We start from the raw sequence: 15717 nt of genomic DNA, 5'->3' as shown, positions 1-15717 counted from the left end.
TCGTGGTTTGGGTTAAAATAACTACATGTGAATTAACTTACTGAAGTCAAGTAAGATCATTTACGTAACTTTACTAAAAACAATCAATGTTGACTTTTTGTTTACAAAACACACCAACTACCTCCTTACTTGGACTTTTCTGGTATTTATAATAGGCCTACTTTTAGCATTGAACAATGTGCCTTGTGCGTTGGTACCAGACTCCAAAGGATGTGACAGAGCGTAGGTATTTGACGTCCTGGGAATGAGAATGGGCTGTCTATTATCTAGTTCATCATCAAAGTGATACGTCCAGAAGTGAGCGTTTTTTGTCCCCCATTTGTACGTAAGTCATCACTTCCTGCCACTCCCAATTAAGGCAGACTTTTCGTGCTGCCACCGATGGCTTTCATTTGTCTCATCTGCAAGCATGGGAATGATCACTTTGAGAACAAAAAGATTTTTGCCAGCACATATATTATATTTAGTTGATAAATTATTATTACGCAAAGAATAATAAAATTTGTGTTTGGTTATACTTACAAAAGCACACAATAAAACTCTCACTCAGTTTTGCATATTTGTTCTTACTCTAATTCCCTACATTGAGAACTCTCAAACGCTTGGACACTTGCTCATAATGTCTCTCTTGCACTCTCAAATGAGAGAGAGGACTGACTGAGAGAGGTTATTGGTATGTGGGTAACAGCAAACACCCATATAGCACAGAAGGGATTTATATTTGCTCAAATTAAATAATTCTTTGCATGAAACTTTCTGTACAAAATATAATTTTTGTGCGTGCAAAAAAATCGATTTGAGCATGTAATGCTCAGAATTGAACACAGAAACACAGAAACAAGTGTGCTTGTAATTAACGCACATGGCCAAAAGCCACTGCTGCCATGACCAATGATGGTATTATTAATATTTCTGAGACCTTTATGGAGACATTACTCTTGTAGCCTGAAATCGGACCTACACTGTGGTATTTGCCCACTCATTTCTCTGTTTATTTATTGTCACACCAGCTTGTTATTTACACTTTATGGAAAGGAATGTCAGGATTTATTAGTGCCATGAAAGCCCTTTTACAAATGCAAGGGGATCACAGGACAGCCCAGAACCTTCTGAGGATTATAGAATTGGGAGATCTTGTAAGCAACCGAAGGAAGGAAACTGATGCAGCGAGGCAGGCCACTGAGCAAACAGCAGGTGAGCATGACACGCAAGGCTTTGTCCGACAGACCTGGTGGTGTGAGCATGCTGTTATGATATAAAAGCTAATTTACAGATTGAGAAGAGAAGCCGTGTTCACCCCACGGGCCTCGGCTACCAGAGAGCGCTGCTCTCTGTTTGGACGGAGCTCTGAGAGGCCGTTGTGTACACGCATGTTATTAATGGCAACATTGCAAGCAAACCACGCTGCTGCCACTGCTGGGCAACAGTTTGTGATTTTATATTAAAACTGGTCCTCAGACACTGAAGGGGACAGAAAGCCACTTCTAATATTTGGAAAGACCTTTTACTGTTCATTAGTTTCTTTTATGAAACGTTGCTGCAGAATGCTTGGCGAGATGTGGGATCTTTAAAAAAAACTTCAAAGAGCAGTTCCATTTTAAAACAATTGAGCTTGTATCACAATACACAGCACACTCTCTGAAGGACTGCCTGACTATAAAAATAAGCGATATATATTTATTACTCTGTCCACCCAAAATGTGGATAGACAGATTTCACATAAGTCTTGTGTACTGTGTAATACAGTTCTCAAATGTGGTTGCATCCATCACCCTGACCCAGGGGAAACCTCTGCAGGAGTCTGGACAGGGTGAAGGTCGGGCCAATGGTGAGACACACCAGTTGAGATACAGGGGTGTGGCAATGCCAGGACCCACATGTTCCCTCAAAACAGGAGCAACAACATCAGGGATATCCCTCCACTATTTCCATCGCTTCCGTGAAGTGATGAGAAGCATGGGATTTTGAATGGTGACCAGAAAGGCCAGAGCCGGACGTAATTGCTGACTCTGCCGAGGCATGGAAGCATAACCTCTAATTTCCCATGAATAATGTCCCTGTTTCAGACGCCGAGCCAAAGAAAGTGGCAGTTTCTTTTCTCAGAGGGTTTGTGGCTCAACTAATACACTCAACTGTGGCTTTATGACCAATGGGCCTGAGGGCCAGGCTCCTGCTGCAGCGGCTCCTGTGTGCTCTGCAAGGTTTAACATCAGGTTCAGAACGGAAAGTAAAGCCCTGTTTCTTTGTGTTTAAATGATGCAAATCACAGCTTATCAAGGTCTGAAGGCATGACGGGAAGCCAATGTGCAGAGGAAGAATCCATTGTTCTCTTCTAATTACTAAACATCTTGAGCTGTCCTGTGAACCCCAAAGCCAAAAATGTATACGAAGAAAATCCTGGCAAAGAAATCTCATTGTGTTAACAACATTTTGTCTAATCTCTTATCCCAATTACAGACACAGGGTTTCTTGTTTACATTGTTTGCGAAATCAGGTTGCTGCAGAAAGCCAACAGTAACCCACAACGACTAAAACGGAGTGGAAATGCGCTGCTCATAAATTCTTTAACATGCATAGTTTGTTTAAGGAATAATTGAACATTTGGGGAAATACATTTATTTGCTTTCTTCCCGAGAGTGAGATGAGAAAATCAATATGTCGTGATTGTGCTGGATGGAGCTGGAGACAGGATGTGGTTAGCCTAGCTTAGCATTAAGACTAGAAGCAGGGGGAAACAGCTAGCCTGGCTATGTACAAACTTAGAAAATATGCCTGACAGTCCCTAAAGTTGTTTAATTAGCATGTTGTATTGTGTTTGTTTAATTCATATAAATGGTAAGTAATTGTATAGCGCCTTTCCAATGACTCAAAACGCTTTTACCCATCACATTCATCCCATTCACACACAATGAGGCAGAGGATAAGATGCCATCTGCCATCAGAACAGAAATACACATTCACATGCATTCAGACACATTCACACACTGATGGAACAATCAGTGTGTGACAAACCTCAGGAGCAATTTGGGGTTCAGTATCTTCCCCAAGATGACCACTCTCCCCCTGAGCCGCAGCTGCCCCATTTACAAAATGAAATGCAATCAAGACAAGTTGTGTTTTCGTCTTGATGTAATGGGTAAACAAGACTAGAGATACCAACCGTAAACAAGAAAACACATGTACTATTTTATATTTCTGTTTGTGCATGGATAAATAAATTGAGATTCATTGTGCTAATATGTTATTGTGTTATATATTCATATTGGTGAGAGCATGATAATGATTTTCTCATCTAGCTTTTGGAAAGAAAGTAAATAAGCTATGACCCAAACTGTTAAACAAACTGTTAACTGTTAAACTATTCCTTTTAAGGATAAAAAAGGAAAAAGAGGTGAAATTAGATAGCTAAATGTAAAAGCATGAAAAAACATCAGCAAGAGAAAAGGAAAGCTTAAGCAGCTATACACAAAAAAACCCCAATGTTTCCCTCTTTGTTTGTTTAAGTGACTAAATGCTTTTTCTTCAAACGTCTCTTGAAAATCAGTTTTGACACTGGGCATGTTGCAGTGGCCATGAAGCTTGCTGCGTTGAATTAAAGAGCTATTAATCATTGTGAATTTATTTGCTTTGAATGGTTTGGAGTCAGGGGCTTGGTTCTGCTCCTAGTTTTGTTTTGTGTTTGCAAGGAAGTTGCTTCTTCACTCAGTTCAGGCATCCACTCTCCTCCATCCATGCTCCTGCAGTGACCCCCGCTAACAGCTGGTAGTGTTTAAACATCAAAGAGTGATGAAGATTTTCAACCACATATTTTCAATGTTTTGCTAATTTTCTATTTTAGCACGTGGCTGATATTAATGATAAAGTCCTAGGAGATTTTGTGGCAGCCTCTGTGGTTGAGTTTTGAGCATCTAAGTTAACTGGGACCAGGACAGTTGGATCAGAGAGACAGAGAAGCTGACAGACATGCGAGAGGGTGGTGGGGGCCAACAATCGTTTGCTGAAATCTGCTGTGCAAAAGGCTGTCAAGCCTGACATGGCCTGTTTATAATAAACATAAACAAAAACCAAAAGGATCAGATGAGCCCAGATCCGCTGCACTCATACACCATTTCTATAGCTGTGTCTGAATCATAGACTGTATATAAAAAGGTCTAAATGTGTACAGTATAGAAAAAGACAGGATTATAACTATGGAAATAACTTATAATAAAGATATTCAGCAACAAAAAAACAAAAAAAACAATGACTGCTTTTGGAAAAAAAGCAGAGCAATTTGCTGCAGTTTCCCAAAAACCCTTCATTAGATTGTTTTATAGTTGCTGCTGACTAAATGCCATGCAAGTGCTTTGGTACAGAGATGATCCCAACTGGCAAAATATGTACACCATTTTTGTTTTTACTGACAAAAATAATGAGCTTGTTGTAAATATATATATATTTATTTGTAATAAATACCTCTACAAAATCTGAAATTACTGTAAATAAATGAGTAATGTGGAAAATCCTGATTCAAATTCATTCTTGTACAGAATCTCTGTGGTGGAGGCAGGACACACTATTGTATTCCTGATTGTTATAGGCATTTCTTATCCACTTATAATAACAGTGCTTGAATTTATGTGTTCATATTAACGTGTGGCATTTATATACATATAACATTTGTGCAGACTATTCCACACTGGTGCGATATAACTAACAGCAAGTTATTCTTTATCTAAATATCTTATTGCAGGCTGTGTGTTTTCTGATTTTGGATGTGTTACAAATGTATAAGAGGAGGTTGAGTAACCCAAGCAGATGTGGGTCTTGTTTAGATATTGTGGTCTCGAGTGAATTACTTAAGGAATGTTACTGCAGAGAACACAGCTTCGAAGTGTTTCACGCCGAACAACGTATGGGGTATTTGGCGTAAGATCAAACGTGAAAAAGAAGCATTTATTTTTATCATCACAGTCAGAGAGCGAGAAGAGGGCTTCCTAAAACGTTTGTATGATCTCCTGATGAGGTAAACGATCAAAGTTTGCCACAAAAACGGAAGCAGGAGCACAAATAAATACACACTCTCCAATCAATATAATACATTTTATTTGAAACAGCAGTGAAACACTTTTCTCATACTTTCAATTTGAAAATATTTTCAAAAACTTTTGAATCAAACTCTGAAGTTAATGTACAACAAGACAGATGCTATGGTGAGAGCCTGCCAAATTGTACTGGTAAGGGACTGTATAAAAATGACTGGGTGGGATCAGAAAAGGGTGAGATTTTTTCATTTTGCTAAATGGAGGGTAGTCTGATTGCTTTGATATAGTAGGGAGGGACTGTTACTTTTGTATGTTACTTCATCCATTTCTTGCCAAATTTACTGTAAAAAAGATGTTATAGTTACAAAAAAGTTCTGTCAAAAACAAGGCTTTTGTGGATGGATGAAAACTACACACTGCCATTTGCAGTTTTGAGAAATAGCAGATGTGGATCATTACAGTTAATAGAGATTTAACATTTTCTCTCTAAAGAGCAGACCATTTTTTCACTAGCCAACAGTTAGCCTTGACAGAACAACAGCAAAGTCACACATAATATAGCACAACCCAACCTGTTTTACTAATGGGCTAAGTCAAAATATTGCAGTGCAGCCTGTGCCACGCTACCTTTTTTAGTGACAGTGGTAATGTGCCCCCCTCCATTTTTGTACAGTCCCCATTGGATTTTCAGGGGTGCTCTGATCATTGATTGTCAATAAAATAATTGGGCCTTCCTATTAGCCAGGGCCAGTTGTCGGATGTTGCGCACACAGCCAGCAGCAGCCTCTTGGAGTGTCTCATCATCAGAGCCCATGATGTGGATGAGGGGCTGCAGGAGTACAAAGCACAGAGGTTACAGTTGGCAGCAGGAACAGATTCCCAAAGAATCATTATTTTCCAACGGTGTACTAATACACCGTTGGAAAAACATCTAGTGCCCAAATATTTAGCCTGCTACATTTGTCAGCAGCAGTCGCTGCACATTACCACCGGCGTTGGCTGCAAACATATGCAGTGACTGCACCGGCACATGTCACTCGGTGTGTGTATATACATGTGTGTATTCAGTGTGTGTGTCCCACTTTACCCTTCCAAACCATGCCTCGGCAAAGGGGCTACAGCTGCAAGCACATATGCTTCTGTAAGTTTGTTCAGATGAAAGTCGTGCAGGGCAGGCTCGACATTAAAAACCTGAGCATGAACCACACCACTTGACAGCCTTTCCGCCGTTCCAAAGGTCAGATTATATGCAACTATTAGTGGCTTGTGTAATGGATCTCGTTAGATCTTATTGCAGAACAAGGTTTTGGGCTCTCCAGATATCTCTGATGTTGGAAGTATTTTTTGGGGTTACATAAAACTGAACATATAAAAGATTTTGTACGTTCAAAGAGTTGCGTTTTATACAGAAATAAGCAAAAAGGAACACACTGGGTATATGGAATACCACTGAGTGCCATGTGTTTTGAAGGGGTGAACTTTTTTCCTTATTTTATCTGCAGCAAAATCACTACATTATGTTTGTGGTAGCTATGGGGCTGAAACAAAATAAATTAAATGTAGCACAAACACTCCGGTGCAATGGGTGAATCTAAATTTGTTCAATGTGTGCTCCTTGGTAAAATCACAATGGTGTGCCACTGAGGTTTCCTAAGCCACACTTGCAATTATTTTGGATTGTCTTGTTTATGTCTATAATGAACCAACGGCAAACTTTACATCCCTCAACTAAGCACTTAAGGACTCCCTGTTCCTAAACATATAATGAAGTTTTGATAAATACAGTAACTGCTGAGACATCTGAGGCCCCATATATATAGGCCTCCACTCCACTATGTGAACAAGGAGTTTGAAAAAGATTTCTTTAACAAAGATTGTGCTGCAGCAGGCTTACAAGTGATGTTTGAACACCATCAGTTTTGTTTCCCTGGTTTCAGTGTAGCAATGTCACATCCCTGTAGATTCTGAGCGACACAGAGGACAATTTCAAGATTGTCACTCTCAAAGGAAATGACTAAGCCTCTTCAAAACTTACATAAAGCCAGTGGTTAAGATGTAGTTTAAGGCAGCAGAATAATTCAAAGAGCTTCTCTCCAACCTCCATTCCCTTCCCTTGCTTCCTCCTTATTCAAAAGCCTCTCTCCTGTTCAGCAGGGGCTCCACTTATCAACATAGGAAGTGATGGAATGTCTTTGTTGCTCTCACACAAATGAAATGTCACTCTCAACTTGAATAATCATTGTCAATAATATTTTTGTTCGTAGACATAGCCTAATCTCTATCCAGCTGCTCAGGGCAATCTTGTTTTCCTCTCAGGTTATTATTGTGTTCACAATACATGACCCTGACCCACCTCCATGTTACATGCAAACTTAAAACGCCACTATGCACATTTGTGTGGTTAGCAAACAGCCAAAGAAGCAGCGAGAAGGCATTCCCAGGATTTTCAGTGCAAAGATAAACAGTGAAAGGAAAACAGATGAAAGATGAGGTGAGCCAGCTTGTGTGTGCTGTATGAGCATGAAAGGACTGTGAACTTACAGTATAAGTTCAGTTAAAAACTGAGAAAATAATATCCTTCCTCCTGATTATAATCACAGCATTTTGTGGAAAAAGGCTTAGTGCGGTCCAAGATGTCAGCTCCTCTCAGTGCAGCAGTGTCGAGGAGTATATGTGAAACATTTGCCTCCAGGTTTTATGTGATTTTTAAATAGCATCCAAAACACCTCCAAAAGCAAACTTACATCCACAGGCTCCAGAAAACATGAAGCTCACTAAACAAGTCTCTTTTGTGAAAAGAGAGGATGCCTGAGAAGTGCCAGAGGCAGCGTTTTTGCCAACCTCATGGCATGTTATTCAGACGTCGCCAAATAAGGTCTCCTGAAGCGCACAGCTAGGTTAAGATAAGCGTGTCTCTCTTTGCTACCTTTTTTTCTAGCTTACTCTTTCCCTCCCAGCTGGGATCTGGAGGAATATAATACGCCACTTGTTAGATATTCCCTGACTGTGGTAACATGAACACTTGCCCCACGTTCGTGAGTTTTTGAGGTTTTTTTGCACTTCTGAGAGCTCTGGTGAGTCCTGACCTCCAAGAAGGGAGCTTTGGGGGGGGGGGGGGTGCAGTCTGGGAGGGCTGGGCATGTGTACACACACATCCTATTGCACATGGAGGTGTCACGGTGTTAAGTGCGCTCTGTTGGACCGCAACTGCCTGCAGGAGTTTAATTCCCCTGTGCCAGATCTGACAGCCATTATGGCTCCATCAACCCACCCTACATCCCAGCATCCCCATGTCTTACAATCCACCATGGATGCAAATGGTACAAACAGACAGCAGTGTTTAGCTGGGCTGAGGGGAAGTTGGTGAAGGAAGTCAAGGTAAACAACATTCCCTGCAGCCTCCGGTGAGCCACAGACTGTTTAGCTGCTTTTTCAGTGTCTCTAAAGAGGAAGAGGAAAAGGAGGGAGGGTAGCTTTCAAATCAATGACTTTAAGGCGAAAGTTTCTAGTCTGAACCCTAACTTCAACCTGAAGAACATGGCTTGGCACTTCTGGTCCAGGCGTAGGGAGAGAGGATTAAGTCAACAGCTCTAAAACATTACACTCCATGGATCTCAAAAACATGGTAGTCATAACAGAGCAGGCAGAACACAGCGCCTGTATCATCTGCTCACCACACCCTCAACCTGAAGTCATGTTACACACAAACCAATAGGAAACTGTAGAAGTAAACCTGTAACGCTCTGCTTGCTTTCTATTCCTTCCCGCACATTTGGTGTTTGGTGTTAATGTGTGCCCCCCACAGCCTCTCTGCGAACTTTCACTCCTGAAGTCTGAGAGAAAAAAAACTTGAAACAAACACTAACCGTGCCGGGGCAGAAGTGTGCTGATAGCAACGAAAGTGCAAACGTTTTTCTCATTTAGATTAGTAAAAGCCTAAAATACATACCAGGACCTGGCAAAAGCTACACTCTGGAATACCTTCAGTTGAAAATTACCAATAATTACCATCCACATTTTGTAATTTTCATCAATTTACTTCACAAAGCTTTTCTTATGAAAGAGCCTATTTAATACAAAAAGCTGGCTGAAGCTGTCTACAAGGATTTATGGTTTCAGCAAACAATCCCCAGTGCTTTTGGAAGCGATGTAAAGCGCACGGGCAAGGCATGTTGATTTTGCACATGACACAAAACAAAGCACATCCGTATAAAACTGCAAGATACCAAGCGTGGATGTCAAATCAAACGGTGAGGGCGATTCATCTCTCAGGCTAAAATCCTCTTTTCCCTGGTATGTATTTCCTGTGAGAGTGAGCACCTGAATCCCTTTGCTCGAACAAAGTCTGATCTGAGAGGCCTGCAGTTTCCAAGGAAAAAGTGTGGAAAGAAAATGTATGCAACAAAACAGACTAAAGTAACGTGTGAATGACAGCAGGTTGTGTCCAAAACAAATCAAAGTGTGTTTAATAGTATTTACACTAAATTACTTAACTGACTCTGGACCAGATTTCAAGACTTTAGAAGAGGTCAAATAAAAAGACTAAGACGGGTCACTAATGTGTTTTCCAGTGTGAAATACTTTCTTTTCAATTCTTGATTTCCCCTGTGAATCTTAAGGGACTGGGCCGTACACCATTAAGTGTCCTAGAGAGGAAAGTTACTTGCTAAACCAACTTTGGAGAAAGAGAGACCTTCGCTCATTCGAAATCATATACTACACGTGGGTGAACATGTTTGGAGAGCTCCTCAACAGCACAGAAAAACTCTTTGAAATACGGTTGCAATAATATAAGAGGCAGTCCAGCATTTTACACAGGGCCGTAAATTAGACACAGTGCACTGTATGAATCCTCTACTCAGAAGTATTGGAGATATTGTTTTAACACATTCTCTCTACCAAGCTCCTGTTTATCACGAAGCTGAGCATTACAGCGCACACTGAATAGAAGAGATTGACAAGTTCTCACACTGTAATGTTTCCTCCGGGGTCAGGCAGGTAAGTATCAGCCTCCCTCCCAGACTGGCTGAGACCGAGGCCAGACTGAACAATGAGGCTGCCTGTGTTGTGTTTCCATGTCTGAGATTAAGAACAAATGCAAATGCTGGTGCAGTTACGTGGCCTTTGGTAATTAAGCTCTTTAAAAGTCCAAAAATACATTATGGAGTAGTGTTGCAACTCTTAACTGGTACATTAATAAGGGCAAACACAGAGACAGATTAAAAAGGGTGGCATGTCTTGCATTTGCACACACATTCTCGCCTATACACACAAACTCACCCTAGAATTTCAAATATAGACACACACACACACAGTGAGAGCAAAAAAAGAGGGCTTGTCCAGTTTTTGTCGTGGCTCAAACTACAAAAAGCATTCAGCTTAACGACTTTTGCAAATTGGACATAACTCTTTCGGAACACCCAATGTTCAGTCCAGCTACCAATTATGGCTAGTGTTGAACCACATACACTGTAACAGCAGATCAAGCTAAAGTACACCATTTAATGAACATGGGAAAAAAATATCTGGCTGCAATGGCATGACCACTTCATAATTTATATCACAGTTGTTATTGGGGGGGGGGCTATAACTGTGGCTACAAAAAGATTTCTCATGTGAAAGTCTTCCTATGTGAAACATGATTGAATTAGAGAATAAGATAGCAATGTTTTCCCAAAATGCTGAAATATGGGTACATGATCATCTGTGACAAGACATCAATTACAGCATAATCTTAACATTAAATCTCCACATCACTGTCTGAGACAAACATAAACAGTCTCTGGAGCTGAGCATGGAAATAGCCCAACAGGCTCAAATGTTAGACAAAACAATGCCTGTTTCTTTTTGGAACACAACTGCAATGAAGAAGAAAGCTGGCGGATGTAGCTTTACAGAGTTGGGGAAAAAACGTTGACCATAAAAAAACATTGTTCTGTTTTAGCCTTGAACAGCTCTGCCACACTCTTTGGCCTGAACCATATCGCTGCTGCATTCTACCCTGATGTCCAGGAACAGCCCTTAGCAACAGTTACCCCCAGCTACAGCCCTTTGACTTGTGTTGTAATGGCATCTAGGGTCTACCGGAGAAATGGCACTGCGCACACACTGAGCTGTTTGCTTTTCTGAATTCCCATGACGGCTAGAAAGTGGAGTCATGTTTCCGCCGCCGAATAAAACCCACTTTGTTTCTGCTCCATCGGTCAAAGGCTCTGAAAATAGTCAGCTTTTCAAAGTTTATTACTCAGTGTTTTTCACACATCGCTAAAACAAGGGTGGTGGGAGGCCAAAGCACATTTTCCTCAATGTAATTATGCCAGATTTATTCTCAAAGGCACCAAACAAACCAGAGAAACAACTACTAATTTATATCTATTATTTATAATTTATATACCATACATTTTCTACAAAAAAGCAGTAAGGAGTCAGAAATCCAGCTTCAACAGCATTACAACTGACCTTGACCACTCCTTTCCCATGCATGGTAATGCAATTGTTGGGGTCCATGGACAGCCGGTTCAGGGCCATCGCCGTGCTCCTGTGTACTGCCTTGTCTTTTGACTTGAGGTAGCGCACCAGGGGGGCCACAGCTCCAGCATCACCAAAGGACGCCGTATTGCTGCCCCACATGCAGCAGTGGCCAATGGCCTCAGCCAGGTGGCGACGAAGCCTGTCATCAGTCTGTAGAGAGCAGAACCGGATGCTTTTGGTCCCCTGAGACCAGTCTTTACAACGTAGACAACAACAAACTCTACTACAACTCTGCAACACACACTGGATTTATGCTGCATTCAATAGTCCATTGTAAAGAGATTTCTTTGTGTATTGACAGTGAGGTGTACTTACTGTGTTAGTCAACTTGGCCAGCAATGGCACAACCCCATGATCAGTAAGGACTGCCAGATTCTCCTTGTCTTTGGCTATTTTGGCAATGGCGGCGCAAATGCTTGCCAGCACCTCGTTGTTTGTTGACTTCAGTAAATTAACAATCAGTTCCAATCCACCGACGAGGGAGCGCACCATTTCCCCTGCATCCTATAGTCAAAGAGTTTGTTATTAGCTGGTGCTCTGTCAAAATGAAAAAGGACAGTGATGAAGAGGAGGGATGTAGTGTAATGACTAAGGAAAGAGGAGAGATGGCATTTGAGCAAGGCAGACAAAACAAAGCACACTATATAATTACAAACAAAGTAATTTCATCAGCCCAGGCAACAATCCAAACAAGTCCCATCGGTGCAAACCCACCAGTAGAACTGGTCTTTATGCTTTCAAAAATAACAACTATCCTACAGTAGTGTTTTTTGGATCTGGGCGAACAAGCAATAAGTTTGACATCTTTGTCAACCATTCCTGCTCTCACCCTAACTATTCATAATGAAGATGACACGTAGAATTTATAGCTCAGTGACACTGAAAATGTTGGCCCCAGACTGACACACAGTGTAGACTCAAGGCTTCATGGTTTTAGTCCATGGCACCAGCTGGTACCACAGGACTCTCAACCACCATAAGATGGCTACCAAACCAACAGGCTGGTAGGGAGCACTGAGAGAACCACAGCGGAAGGGCTGGCAGAGACACTCGCTTCAGTATGGCTTGGCACATCAGGCCACTGTTTAAAATCACAATTCCCCGTATCGCCAGCCACGGAAGAATACATCAAGGTGGCCGAGTCTGTAATGTTCAGTGCAATGAAAATAGAAAGGAAATTTCCCCAAAATCATACAATTATGGATGAGTCTATGCAAATCGCAAAGCACGCTTAATTAGAGTCCGTCTGAACATCAATCTACATGTCCAGAGCGGATGTATGGCACAGTACAATAAAATACAGTAATCACAGAACTTATTATGTGATCTGGACAGTTGTTCTTCATTCCATAAAGTAATGGATTTTATTAAATTCAGAACTGACAAAAAGCAGTAACTGATTTACAGTTTTAGTGTACAGCTACTTTGGGGGAGCTGGATACACTGTTGTGCTCAGAGAGCTCACAGCTGAGATCAGGCCAGGGTGCGGTGTATGGGCCCTGTGATGCCGTGCCAGAGGATGAGCCATGTGTGCAGTGCAGGGTAGTGAGGGGGGTGCCGGGGCCAGGAGCTGACCCCCCGACACACAGGAAGCCCTTCCTCAGGAATACTGATGACGGCTGGCCGGGAGTCGCTGCGACAGAGGAAGCTCTCTCAAGCCACCAGCTGCGATAGACTAGCCAGAATCTCTTTCATGGCCTGGACGGGCCCCCAGATCTGAAAACCGCAAACATTATGAGGCTGCACACGGAAAGGCCTTTCTCGCTCTCCACTCTCTCCCCTTCTCTTACCCTGGATGAAATGAAATAGAAAACATATTATCTGCTGTGCGTGATCTCAAGCTGAGGGGAGCAAGCCAAGCTCAGAATGGCAGCAGCGTGCCCTGACCCCTTCTCTGGAGCAATCAGGCTCCTGTAACATACATGGCTACTATGTAAAGGAAAAATAAATCAAGCATCTAAATGTGCCACTGCATCCAGGCAAATTAATGATACACCTCATTACGTGCGACTTGGAGGGTCTACTTCCTTGACTGGAGAAAAAAGATAACGGAATCGTTTTTTTATAGTATGGTATAGTACTAAGACAGTTTAAGTTGTGGACCAGTGAGCATAGAGCACAGGGACTGTCTGTGTCTATGGAGGGGTGGCAGTACTGTATAGAGCATATAGCAGATGCATTTATACCACGGCCCTCTCCTAAATCCACTATGGAATTGCTAACACAAACCACATTTGGGTTTTTATCTAAATAACGACTGCACCGAAGCAACTGTATCAGGTTCCTCAACACGATGGGCAAAGAGCACTATTTAGCTCTTGTCTTTGCCCCTGTCTAAAAAAAAACCCACCCAAAAAGCATGTTCATAAATTTCCCTCAAAATTGGCACACTGACGTTCAGACAAACATTGTCAAACTTTGTTAGCGCTCAACAGTGGGTCCGCAGTCCCCCTCTCCCTCCATATGGTTGCCATGCGTCATTTTTGCTTCACTTCTGGGCCAGAGAAATTTCAGCCAGCAAAAAAAAAAAAAGGGGCTTCACCCCCAAGACACCTGTCTGGGTCCAATATATCTGTTAAACTTAACCAGATTGTCCCTCTGACAAGCTGTTTACCTTAATCACAGCGATAATCTAATAGAACAACATTACGTTTGTAGTTGGAACTGATACAAGTGCTCAGTGGATCAAAGACTTGCTGATGTGTAACTGAAATTAGAGTTGACTGAAAACACTGCTGTGTGAGACTGGGCTAAAGGCCTGTGACGATAGCATCCAAGAACTCATAATTTTTTTAAAGAGTACTCCACTAATCTAGCATTGCCCTCCTGTAACACTGTCTGACTTACAATGGACAGTTTTTAAGAAAATATCAAAATCGATGCAGCACAAACAGAGATAGTCTTCCTTGTCAAAACCTTGTGTCCATATTACCCACAATGGAACTTGATCGCCGACAGTTCAGTTGAAGATTCGGATGTGTTATGCTAGGAGCAACTAATGTAACCTCAAGCTTCTAGCCTCAAGCAGAGACGAGGATTAGGCTACAGAGGTCTGGTAAGCTCACGTCTCTCTAACTCCACACCTCCAGATTTCTTTCATTTGCAAACTTGTAGTCTTCAGTCCCAATGGACACTGGCTCAAGTGACATCACTTGAGGACACTGATCATACTTCACACAGCTCCCTCTGGAGATTAAAAAAACTTACTAAAAATACATTATATTTCCTCAAATACAGTAGGAGCCTACACCCCAAAACCTACAAATAGATTTTGATGTGTAAAATGTGCCATTTTATGGACCTTCAAACTTTTGATTTTATATACGATGCTTAGTATCTAAAATGATGTAAGTAGTTTTCATGAAGATGTTGTGGGTTCTTCTGCAAAGAGTGTTTTCATTAGAGAAATTAGTTCCCAGAAACTGTCTGGTACACTATGCTTGGATTGTGTGCCTCTCTAACTAGTAGCATGTTGAGAGAAGACTTTCAGCTGGGAAATCAGAAGCCATGCCACAGGATATTAGTCCTTCTCCCTGCCTGCTTCCCAATTCACCAATCCCACTGTGCCAAGGAGGCTTCTCTGCTTCATATTAGCACAAGGTTCATGTAAGCCTCCTCTGACACAGCTCTCTCTGCCCCTGCTAACCTCCTAGCAGCAGCAGGTTGGAGGGAGAGCATGGTGATATAAGCAGGCTTCTGTTTTGTCTGTGGGATAACCCTTTGTTCTGAAACAACACGAACTCTGCAGACCTCTTTGATTTAGAGGCAATCTATGTGTCTTTGGTGTGCTTGACTTCCATAGTCACAGGACAGAGGCAGAAGACAAATGTACGTTACTGTACTGCACCTTTGCATTCTGAATGCACGGACAAAGGGCCCAGGCAGCACTGGACTGAACATCTGCACAGGGATTTTTCAATAACGACCACACCAGGCGGACTCCATCAAGCTGGTCAATGATTCTGTAGGGAGAGAGAGAAGAAGGAAAAAGAGAAAGGAATGAACAAAGAAGAATAAGCAAGACCGAAAAAAGAGATTTCAACCAGATCTTTCATTAAGCATCATTTTCTGCTTGAAAGATTTAAGAGTGTAACTTTTTTGATCATGTTTGTTTCTCAGTGCTCTGGATGTATCAGCCTGGCCAGCAGCAGGCTCAACACAA

The 15717-nt window shown here is 41.8% G+C and overlaps 1 protein-coding gene across 1 annotated transcript in view; it reads right to left on the bottom strand.

Moving 5' to 3' along the window:
- Window positions 1-5068: 5068 nt before the first annotated feature.
- The window catches only part of odad2 (outer dynein arm docking complex subunit 2), a 41845-nt gene continuing 31196 nt past the window's right edge, over window positions 5069-15717 (bottom strand). The window contains exons 18-21 of the mRNA XM_038723933.1: window positions 15403-15517; window positions 11871-12059; window positions 11484-11705; window positions 5069-5853 (exon numbers count right to left, since the gene is read on the bottom strand). Coding sequence (XP_038579861.1) covers window positions 5737-5853; window positions 11484-11705; window positions 11871-12059; window positions 15403-15517 — 643 coding nt within the window. The 3' untranslated portion in view covers window positions 5069-5736. The remainder of the gene's footprint in view (window positions 5854-11483; window positions 11706-11870; window positions 12060-15402; window positions 15518-15717) is intronic.

The sequence above is a fragment of the Micropterus salmoides genome, unplaced genomic scaffold, assembly GCF_014851395.1.
Source record: "Micropterus salmoides isolate LMB-PRFRI ecotype aquatic unplaced genomic scaffold, ASM1485139v1 Ms_hic_scaffold_1, whole genome shotgun sequence".
In the NCBI taxonomy this organism is placed as follows: Eukaryota; Metazoa; Chordata; class Actinopteri; order Centrarchiformes; family Centrarchidae; genus Micropterus; species Micropterus salmoides.
This window is presented reverse-complemented; position numbering and strand designations above follow the sequence as displayed.